This window comes from Elephas maximus, chromosome 1 (genome assembly GCF_024166365.1).
Source record: "Elephas maximus indicus isolate mEleMax1 chromosome 1, mEleMax1 primary haplotype, whole genome shotgun sequence".
NCBI classification, from domain to species: domain Eukaryota; kingdom Metazoa; phylum Chordata; class Mammalia; order Proboscidea; family Elephantidae; genus Elephas; species Elephas maximus.
In genome coordinates this window covers 132,174,191-132,186,246 of record NC_064819.1, presented here as the reverse complement: position 1 = coordinate 132,186,246, position 12,056 = coordinate 132,174,191, and the positions used below count along the sequence as shown (strand labels likewise).

The 12,056-nt window shown below is 37.4% G+C and overlaps 1 protein-coding gene across 8 annotated transcripts in view; it reads right to left on the bottom strand.

Annotated features, from left to right (window-relative positions):
- The window catches only part of ADGRB3 (adhesion G protein-coupled receptor B3), a 792,372-nt gene that overhangs the window by 341,414 nt on the left and 438,902 nt on the right, over positions 1-12,056 (bottom strand). For all 8 annotated transcript variants that reach the window (XM_049895042.1, XM_049895022.1, XM_049895052.1 and 5 more), the window contains 2 exons: positions 5,865-6,014; positions 4,697-4,772 (listed from right to left, as the gene is read on the bottom strand). In XM_049895042.1, the coding sequence (XP_049750999.1) occupies positions 4,697-4,772; positions 5,865-6,014 (226 nt within the window). The remainder of the gene's footprint in view (positions 1-4,696; positions 4,773-5,864; positions 6,015-12,056) is intronic.

The window sequence follows — 12,056 nt, the reverse complement described above, 5'->3', positions numbered from 1 at the left end:
TGTTTGAGCCCTTGGCTTGAGTGTGCACTAGCATAAATTAAAAAATTTTTTTTTTTCTTAAGATAAATTCTTAGAAGTTGTTTGCTGTGTCAATGACAATGCATTTTGTAAAGTGTCTTGATATTGCCAAACTGGCCTTCAGAAATGTCATTCCAGTTAAAATTCTCACCAACAGTTTCTGGGCATGCCAGAGCGTGGGTGTTCGTGAATTCCTTGATGTAAGTGAGGCCTCACCTCCCCAAAGGATTCTCTGGCCAGAGCTGCGTTTCCAGGGTGGAAGGCATTACCATCAACCATCTTTATCTCTCAGACCCAAGAGTGGTTGTGTGGGGGTGGGGAGAGCAGCACCTAAGGTCTTGGCTTCCAAAGCCTACGCTGGGGTCACTGGGAAGATCCCAGTCCTCCCTGAGCCAGCCCATGCATACGTGGCTGCCTTACAAGACATTCTGTGGAAGCTACACGTGTATCCACTCACTGACACAGAAGAAAGCCACCATTTAAATCGCTTAAGAGAATCACGACTGGCAGTCAACAAAGACAGCCAGATACAGTGGATGAGTCATGGTTTTGATAGACAAAAGACTTGAGTTAGGTTAGAACTCAGTCACCTATTAGTCATATATTAAGGTTAGAACTCAGTCACCTATTAGTCATATATTATTGGCTTAAGGATCTTTAAGCAAGAGGATCTCAGTTTTCACATCTGTAAAATGAAAGTTCTGGATGCAAAGACCTTTAAAATGCCTTGCAGCACTAATATGGTTCTAGAACTTTTAACTATAAGAAATAATTCTGAAGAAGCATAAAAGTGGGAGTCTAAGAATAGCACATATTTACTTTGAACTTGAGTTGCTCTGGTGGCAAAGTGGTTAAGTGTTTGGCTGCTAACCAAAAGGTCATCAGTTCAAATCCACGAGTCACTCCTTGGAAACTCTATGGGGCAGGTCTACTGTGTCCTATAGGGTCACTAGGAGTCAGAATCGACTTTTGGCAATGGGTTGGGTTTGGCTTGGTTTAGTAGAACATATTTCCTTCCATTAAAGGGACAATTTGAGTCTACTTAACTGTAAAAAAGGAAGAAAGTCAAACAGTAACATAAACATTGCAGCTCGAAGACTATTTGAAGGCATATTAGGGAAGGGGAAGAGAACAAATCTAAACAGAAGAGTCAACATGACAAAGATATTTCTGTCTTTGTATAAAGAAAAACTTCTAAACTATATCTATTCGAAACGTGACATCAAGTTTTCCTTCAAAGTCCCCATGAGGGAAAGTATGCAATATATTATTTTGAAAATGATTATGCTAAAATATCAAATTTCTGGAAACCTAACAGCAAACGTGACATTACTCTGTGTATGGCCCCAGGAACTTCAGAAAATGCTTAGTAAAATGATCACTTAGGAAAATATTTCATGAAAATTTGGTAAAAAAATGACTAGTATAGAGCAAATTTGTATATTCTTTTTTTTTCCATGTTGTAATAAGGAGATACTTCCTTTCCTATTTGGTTCAATCTATGAAGTCAAACATGTACAGCAAGACAAATAACAAGGTACATGTTTTTTCCCTCTGTTCCTAAAATATTTTTATAGTAAAACTAAATTTTTATGTACCTTATTTTAAAAATGATTATATAAGATACATTCTATCAAGAAAGGACACTTAATTATGTCAACAAACATTTCTTAGCCCTTTATTATTTACTGAGCATTCTATCGTTGTTATTTCTGGTCAATGAAACAAAATGTGAGTACAATTTTCCTAGAAAGAGCAGTTTTCTCCAGTAATCATTTGCCTAATTAATGTATATATAGAAAGCATAAGTATGTATCCAAAACCAAAGCCTTTGCCATAGAGTCGATTCTGACTCATAGTGACTCTATAGGACAGAGTAGAATCACTCCATAGGGTTTCCAAGGTTGTAATCTTTACAGAAGCAGACTATCACATCTTCCTCAGTGGAGTGTCTGGTGGGTCCAAACCTTTTTGTTAGCAGCCAAGAACTTTAGCCACCTTACCACCAGGGCTCCTTATAAGTACATATACCAAAAACCCACTGCCGTCGAGTCAATTCTGACTCATAGTGACTTTACAGGACAGAGTAGAACTGCCCCATTGGGTTTCTAAGGAGTGGCTGGTGAATTTGAACTGTTGACCTTTTTTTTTGGTTAGCAACCGAGCTCTTAACCACTGTGCCATTAGAGTTTCATATGTATGCATATTCATAATTCTTATACATAGTTTACTAAGGACTTCAATTTAGAGAATATGTCAGAAATTGTATAATTTCACTGAAATAAAAACAGAACATTTTTGAAGTTAGGAAAATTCTTTGAGTTCAGACCCTGCATTTTACAAATAAAGAAAGCCAATGGCTTGTCCAAGCCTGATCTGAGTCTGTTTGTGTCATAGGTAGGATTAGGAGCCAACCGTCCTGAATACTTCCTGCTGTATCTATTAAATTATAGTTCTACTCTTTATCTATTAACTGTAAGAGGCCACTGTCTCTGCCATGATAAAAGTGTTCAAACGATAAGTGAATAAAATTTTATGTTGGCCCAGGACAGGAACCATTCCTGAAGACAACTCATCAAACATGGAAGGGACTGGACAATGGGTTGGAGAAAGATGCTGATGAGGAGTGAGCTACTTGTATCAGGTGGACACTTGAGACTGTGTTGGCATCTCTTGTCTAGAGGGGAGATGGGAGGGTAGAGGGAGTTAGAAACTGGCAAAATGGTCATGAAAGGAGAGACTGGAAGGAGGGAGCAGGCTGACTCATTAGGGGGAGAGTAAGTGGGAGTATGTAGTAAGGTGTATATAAGTTTATATGTGAGAGACTGACTTGATTTGTAAGCTTTCGCTTAAAGCACAATAAAAATTATTTTAAAAAAAAGTTTTTTTTTTTTTTTAAAGGCTGATGTCCCTAGATAAATTTCCAGTTTCCTTAACTGTGTAAATTTGTGAAACTTACAATAACCTGACTTCATTTATGCAGGTGAATGAGTTCTTTGATATTACACAAAATGAAATTAATCATAGTACAACTTTGATAAACACCTGGGAGGGAAACTGATTTACAATCTAAAGCACTTTTGTTGAATGTTTTATTTGCACTCTCTATACTTCTCAGTGGGAAATAGAGTAAATGTTGCCCATAAATGTGTGTCTATTTTAAAGCTGGACTGAAAGCAGAAACTTGTCCAGGTAGAAACATGTCCAGTGACCTGGACAAGTTTATAAAACTCTTGTCATGTTAAAATTGAAATCGAAACCTAATTTACCTGATTTCAAGTTAATGTCTAGTCTAGAATTCTTATAAGATAAGCTTAATATAAATGATCCCCTGTGGAAATATCTGAATTGGAGTATCTGAAAACTTTTTAAATTTTTGCACATCTCTCCTCAAGTGAACATCATAGCCAAGGTACAGGCAATGTAACTATAAATAAATTTTATTTTAAAATAACTGTACACACCAATGTGTTCTAATAAAACCATCAAAAAATTTGGGAGTAAAGCTATTCATTTTAAAAAATTTTATGTTAGCAAAACCAAGCTAAACATAAATTTATCTAAATTCAGGAAGCCCAAATTCCATCCACAGAAGAGAGTTAAAAAACCAACCAAACAAACAAAAACCTCTATACCTCCCCACAGTTACCTCCCTGGTTGAAGGAGAATCTGTTTCGCATCAGGGACTCTCAGTGACTCACCAACTCTACTAATAATAAATGCTTCACATAGAAATGTTTTCTGCGAAGATTATGACAACTCACTGCAGCTGCAGAAAACCTAGCCACTTCCTTAGGAAGGCTTTTTCTGCTGCACTGAACTCTAATTGTTTTTATTTATTAGACTATTACATTTCTCGTATAACTGTGAGCATCAGTCACAGTCTCTCCTCCCTAAAACCTTGCAGCTTTATTCTTGGGGGGTAAGTATGTACTAAGTGCAAATGTGGCTGTGTTGAACTAAAATACAACTTTGTCTCAGTCCTCCAAAATGAGACAGTGTGGAGGGAACAGGTCATTATGAGTGACATCACTATCCAAAGAAACATAAATGATGTTTTCAGTGAGATTTGGTAAAGTAGCTAAGATAGTAAAACAAATAAATTAATGGCAGTAGAATTACTGTTTGTAATTGTTTCTTTTAATGCCTGGGAGGGAAGAAATCAATGAATTTCTTTCAAAAATAGTTCCCTAACTGAACAAGAGCATTTTTTCTTAATGTAGCTGTAATTGAAAATTTATTTAACAGCAAATTGAGATCTTGTGCAAATGACGAAAAAAACCACATATTCCCAGTCATCCTGCCACTCCTTCAGTTTCATATAATATTGATGAACAGCACCATTAACTACAAATACAGGGAGACAGATTAATTCTACAATGGCCCATTCTAGTACAGAGATTTGAGGGTTTTTTTTTTTTTTCAGTCTTAAAGCAAGTCATGATTAGTTATAAAGAATTGCAGGGCTATAATCAGACACCAAAATTGTCTTTTCTAGTTGTTTTTGAAATGCGTAATATGCTAATAACCTGTTCATTAAATTGGTATTTTCTATTTCATTTAAGAAAAAGCCCTTTGTATTAGCAAAGCATGTTTGACTATTTTCATAGAATGAACTATAATCACACTTTTAGAATAATTTACAGAGATTACAACAGCTTATTACTTTGTAGCTTACCTCAAAGTGGGCAAAATAAGATCTAAGTTTTTGTACAGGACTGCTCCAAGAACAAATACAGATGATTCATCTAATTCTAGAAAGAATAAATTTTTTAAAATTAGCAAAATAGCAAGAAAAATACTGTTTTATAAAACAGTAATCCGCTTATTATAAGGGGATTATACTACTTGCTGATGTGAAGATGAAGCCAAGGAGAAGAAAAGCCTTCCTAACCATCCATGGGGAAGGATAGCCGCATACCTCATGTGCCTCACAGGTGCTGGCTCTAAAAGATGTGTTTTTTGTGGTTCTGCATCGTGAAGTAACCTTTCTCTACCACACTGAGATAAGAAACTGCTTTAATTGCAGTTAATGAGTTTAAATTCCCAAATGATATGGGAAAGGAGAGTCAATTCTCTTCTGGAGCACTGTTACATGGACAAAATCTCCAAGGTAAGAACTGTTGTTACATTTTTAGTTGCCAGTAAATCAGTTCTGACTTATGATGTCCTTATATGTTTCAGAGTAGAACTGCTCCATAGGATTTTCGAGGCTGTGATCTCTCGGAAGCCGATTGCCAGGCCCATCTTCCAAGGTACCTCTGGGTAGATTAGAACTGCCAACCATTCAGCACGTAGTAGAGTGCTTAACCATTTGCTACCCCCAGGGACTCCAAGGTAAGAATTAAGGGCACACTATCGCTCTTGAAAATGCTTATTAATTTTAGCAACTACTGAAGATGTTCTTAAAAATTATTTTTTAGAATTTATTTTTATATACTAGTGTCTTCAAGCCAAAGAAGATTTTAATGTGAGGCACATAAAATGACTTTGCATAGAAAATGCAATGCTTTTTAATAGCTAAAGTTAAAATATTAGGCCAGGTGTTATACTGGAATAAAATTGTCAATACTGAAACTTGACTACATTAAGCTCAGGTCTATAATTAGCACTTGAATTGTGTGTGTGTGTGTATGTGTGTGCCAATTTAATAGATCCTTTCCTTCAGTAAATTCAGAGATGTAAAGACTAACTGTAAGTTCTCTATATTTACAAAATTAGTTTAGAATCATGATTGTGGACTGTTTCTAAACCATTTAATGTATGGATATTTACATGTAGCATCTCATTAAATGATCTTATCAGAAAATGTTTTGTTCAAAGCTCAAATCATTTCACATATTTACCTTTTGATGACAGAGGAGTGAAAATGCTTTTTGGAATCACCACTCTATCTTCTGAATTTCTTGCCCAGTCAACCATTCCCTTCCGTCCTTTCATTGGGAAATTGATGTCTGTTAGAACAGAGGCTGCAGGAAGCTTCTGAATGCTAGCCACTACAAAAAAAACAAAACAAAAACCATGTCAAATAAAATCTTGTTTTACTTCCTGGTATAATCACTGTAGATCAAATTAAGTCTTAATGTACATTAAAAAATAAAATTTCAAGTCAAAATTATATTTATCAGAGCCACGCAGCAGACTTCTCTCTTATGATTCTTAATATTTTTCATTAAATTTGTTGATTCTTTCACTTATCAATCTAGGTTTTGTGTTATTGGCAGCATGAATCATACAATGATGGTTAAGAGCATGGTGGATATTCTGAGAGGACAAGTACCACCATACTGGTTGTTCATGGCTGGCCTCCATTCCAATTGTTAGCAGACCATACTGTATTATTTGTCAAATATTTTGATCACAACACCTGATTACTAGACTGAAATTTGTATTTAAATATGAGCTCTGTCTTCAGAACAAATGTTCTGCATTTACATCCGAATGTTGTACTAGGCACAAATTTTTCATTGATTACATGGGACACCATAAAGACATGGAGAACAAAACCACATTGCTTTGAGAGACAGGATAGTACGAATCCAAGTAATAAAGCACTGATAATGCTATAACCACAGATTCAATATTATATGTAGAAGCATTCATCAAATAGGTAATAATAATAAACAATTCTTTAAACTTCTCCCTGCAAGTGAATGTCATTAATGTATGTGTGTGAATGGTGAATTGTGTCACTACCAACTGGAAAAATTTTAATATACATTGAGAAAATTCATGAATGACGTTTGGTGATGCCTGAATATATATATTTTATAATATATATATTATTACACTAATGTAGTAATATTATGATAAATACTTAAGCACTTATAGGTCATACATATTTTCGATAAGAGGTGTAATTTGTATGACTTTTACATAGTTTCTTACTTGCTCTTCATGAAAATTTACAAGTATCTCATAGAGGATTTAAACAGAAAGATGAGGAAAAATGTAAAAGCTATCAGAATAGGAGAATTAAAGTAAGAAACCATTAGGCTCAAAAGTAGATTTAATCTTAAAGGAAGCTGTAATTTAACACAAGAGAGGATGAAAATTAAGAATATTAGTTGTATAAATGTATTACTGCACCACTAGCGTAGTTCCAAATTGGGCTGGTAATATATTATTGCGTCATATAAGTGAAATTGTACTTTATTAAAGCTCTTTCAGGCTGTTATACACATCCATTATCAGCATAGAACTGAATTTCAATTGGCCTGTAATTTGACATGCTAAGCTTAAAAAAAGTATTTCACAACTAAATGTTCAAGGAAAGAAGGTGCTGGGTCAAATGAGTTCGTTTATGTGGCCTTTTGCCTTGGTTCTTTGGAAAAACAGCTTGAGAGATTTTTTTCCCCTAAGCTCTGAGGAATTACCTTCGTCCTAGTTTTCTACCCCAGAGTGTTTGTTACATTTGTCCAGGTTGACTGACATCTCCTGGGTAAGCTGTAAACCAGGATGGTTTGATACTTTTTGCTTGGCCCTGGGCTGCAGTCCGCTCCGTGACTGGTATGCACCTGGCAGTAATTGGTCAGTAGACTAGGCAAATGAAGTGACTAGAGACTCTGCAAATGAAATGTCTGTAGCCGACTGTGCAAAGGAAGTGTCTGTGAGCTACTGAGAAGGGATTGGTCAGTTTGTGGTCTTGGTGGAGGGCCATGCCTTGAAATTGACAAGGCTTTTGTAGATATAAGCAGCCAACCTCACAGAGGTTTCAGAAGCAGAAGGAGCAGGAAGAGACAGAAAGAAGCAGGAAGAGAAGCAGAAGGAAGAAGGAAGAGAGATGAAGCAGAGAGACAGAAGACAAAGAACATCTTAAAAGAGCCGTAACATGGGTCAAGGGCTGTAACACTGAAGACAGCGAGAGGCCCAGAAAGGCCTCTGTGTCAGGGCCAGCAGAGATAGGCCCAGAAGGAGCACAGCAGCATAGTTAGAAGTGACAGATAGCAGGACCAAGAAGAACTTCTTCTGAGGCGGCTGAGAGGAGATCTGTCCTCAGGAGGCTAAGAGGAGGCCTGTCCTGAGGGGACTGAGAAGAAGCCTGCACAGCTAAGTGGACCTGAGGACGCTGTTCTGTGCTGAAGAAGGGAGACTTTGGCTACATAGTTCCTTATCTGGATTCTGAGCTGTAGCCTGTTGATCCTGATCCCAAGTTGTATCCTGTTGCTTCTTTAATAAACCACTTAACTGTAAGCATGGTCTGTGAGTTCTGTGTGGCCACCGCAACAGATTACCAAACCCAGCAGAGAAATAGAGAGTGCTGTGTGGCGAACGGCTGGTGCCAGGGCTATTAAAAAGGTTGTGGGTGGAGGTATGTCTGACCTTTACCTCTTAGGGATCAGCCTTGATTCTTATAAACCAAAACCAAACCCCTTGCTGTCGAGTCAATTCTGACTCAGAGAGACCCTATAGGACAGAGTAGAACTGTCCCATAGGGTTTCCAAGGAGCAGTAGCTGAATTCGAACTGACAACCTTTAGTTTAGCAGATGAAAGTTAAACCACTGTGCCACCAGGGCTCCTGATTCACATTATCCTCCCTAAAATTAGACAGGTTAGTTCTGATGATGCTACTACTACTGTGACTAGAATTTATAAAGAAGTTATCAATATTAAATGCTGGTTTTGGATAGCAGCTCTAATTATTTTAATTTCTTTTATTTTTAAAACAATAAACTCTTTGCTGTGCACAAATAACCCAGTTTACGTGTCCTATAAGGTCCAAATCCTCCACTGCATATAGATGGACAGGTCAGTACATTAGCAACACATTCTTTCTGAAGAGTCCTCTAAGCTTTATTCAACATGTAAAACTAAGCTCATCCACTTCAAAATTCATTGACTCTAACTTTGGTCATCCTGGAGTCTAGAACAAATTCCTTTCACCTCTCTGCTCTAGAAACTGATTTAAAGAAATATAAGTTTTCTGACTGTCACACAACTGGCTTCTATTATAAAGGAAAATAAAATCGATTACTGGACCTTGATGTTTAATAATTCTTCTGTTTCTATATACTTTAGATAGAAAAACAAAGAAACAAAGCAAAAAGGAGGAATAATAAATGGAGGAGGGATGTCCTATACTGACTACATGTTACTTTATCCTGAATAACTGTTAGAGACTAACACCATATCCTGAAATACATGAAAATGATACCATTTATATGCACATATCTCACTCTATGAAACATATTCATTCTTCAATCAGTGGTACATTGACTATTAAATTATGACTACATAGATTAGATTTTACTTTTGAACATAATTCAGATTAAAAGAATATAAAAATAAATTAGGATCACTATCCTATTTGTACAACAACATCATTTAAATTGCAGTCTTTAGGGAATGCAGAAAAACAAATATTTATTCATTATACCAGGAATGCAATTATTAATGTAAGATATTTTCAGTAAATCCATTATAAAAAGACATGACTTCATAGATTGATGGGATTCAAATGCTATCCTTCAAACTATCAATATACATAGTCTTTAAAATGTGACGTATTTAAAATTATAAAAATCGAGGGAGGCGAGACAAGATGGCCAAGTAGTCAGATGCTACCTAAGGTCCCTCTTACAACACAGGCTTGAAAAAACAAGTGAATCGATTATATATGACAATCTATGAGTCCTGAAAATCAAAGGCAAAGTTGAGGAATCAGACTGAGTGGCAGGAGGAGGGAGAGATGGTTCAGAAGCAAGGAGGAGTTGCCAGACCTGACCTGGCGGGAACCAGTACCCTGCAGGCTGGATTGGCTGTGCACGGTGAGGAAAGCAGTAGTGTTCAGGACACATCTTCCACACTGGGAGAGGCTGAGCAGCGTAGAGTCTGCTTAACCCTCCAGAACCAGTGAGAAGTGGCCCTCAACTGGCAAAAGATAAGTACATGCGTCCAAACTACCACACGTATCAAAAAACACCCTCTTTGGGAAGAACTTCCCTCCCTGCACCCTCCCCACTCTGCACAAGGTCCTAGGCCAGCTTCAGAGATTGCCAATTGCTGCTTCCCCTGTGTCTAAAGTAGGGCCCATCACGCACCCTGACCCATTCTCTTGGCCTGGGAGTGGGAACAAATTAACAAACAGAAAAAATAATCTGTCAGCTCCCCTAAACCAGGAACTCAGGGCAGGTATAGCTCCTTTGTCTAGACATAGGTATAAGGGGTCTGTGGACTTTGAATGCCTTTCACCCCTGCATAGACCTGTGTAGGCCCATTTCAACAGCATAGGCCCTCATTAGCACAGTACTGTAGGGTATATACCTGAAGCCTAACTTCAAGAGATCGGGCAAAACGCAAAACAAGCCAAGGAACACACTGACAAAGCAATAGAGGAATTTAAGAGTACAGAAGAACACATTGACAAATTTAGCAGGCTGCAAGAATCCATAGAGAGACAGCAAACAGAAATCCAGAAGATTAACAATAAAATTTCAGAATTAGAAACTCAATAGAAAGTCGTAGGAGCAGAATTGAGGCAATGGAAGTCAGAATTAGTGAGACTGAGGATAAAGCATTTGACACCAACTTATTTCAGGAAAAATCAGATAAAAGAATTAAAAAAAATGAAGAAACACTAAGAGTTATGTGGGACTTTATCAAGAGGAATAACCTATGAGTGATTGGAGTACCAGAACAGGGGCAGGGGGCGGGGGAGGGATAACAAAGTGCAGAGAGAATTGTTGAGGATTTGTTGGCAGAAAAATCCCTGAAATCCTGAGAGGTGAGAAGACAGCTATCCAAGATGCTCATCAAACCCCACACAAGGTAGGTCACAAAGGAAAGTCACCAAGACATGTTATAATCAAACTTGACAAAACTAAAGATAAAGAGAGAATTTTAAGAATGGCTAGGGATAAAAAAAAAAAAAAAAAAAAGTCGTCTACAAAGGAGAGTCAATAAGACTAAACTCTGACTACTCAGCAGAAACCACGCAAGAAGGCAATGGGATGACATATACAAAGCCTTGATGAAAAAAAAAAAAAAATCACCAGCCAAGAATTATAAATCCAGAAAAACTGTCTCTCAGTCTTTGCTATGATGGCAAAATTAGGAAGAACTAGATAGTGCCTGGCTACCACCAACTGCCCTGACAGGGAACACAACTACGAGTCCCCGACAGAGGAGGAGAAAAGTGGAGTGCAGAACTCAAATTCTAGTAAAAAAAAGACCAGATTTAATGGTCTGAACGAGACTGGAGGGGCCCCAGAAGACATGGCCTCCGAACTCTTTGTTAGCCCAGAACTGAAACCATTCCCGAAGCCAACTCTTCAGGCAAAGAGTAGACTGGACTGTAAGACATAAAATGATACTTGTGAAGATGGTGCTTCTTAGTTCAAGTAGATACATGAGACTAAATGGGCAGCTTCTGCCGGGAGGCAAGATGAGAAAGCAGAAAGGGACAGGAGCTGGTTGAATGGACACAGGAAAGTCGGGGTGGACACACATCATAGGGAGAGCAACTAGGGTCACATAACAATGTGTATATAAGTTTTTGTATGAGAAACTAACTTGAAGTGTACACTTTCACTTAAGACACAATAAAAAATAAGTAAATTAAAATTATAAAAATCTTTACCTTGAACCAACAAAGCAGAAGCTTAAGATGACACTGTAGTTCTTCATGACCTGAGTGGCTAATAAGAAAACCTATTTCCATACAGCAAACATATTTTAAGAACAGCTTTTATTTCTTCTGTCCTTCAGTCCCTATACCAGACACTGGGACCGGTTCCTAATCTCTTCCCTATTCACTGAGTTTGCCTAAAACCTTTAGGTAAAATTTAGTTACAGTTATAATCTTTAGGGAAATGGGAAGCTCATACATTAAGTGAATACCGAAGAGCTAAGATTCAAAAATAAATACCTTAAACTACAGCTAGAATAAATGTGTGCCCAGCGTTGACAAAGGAACTTAACGCGAAGCATAAATGTACAATCTACATACCTTGCTTCTGCAATAATTGCTGCATAGAAACCAGTCCTTGTGAGTGTTTAGATGATGGGGCATCTTTTCTCAAAAAAATGAGAAAGCATC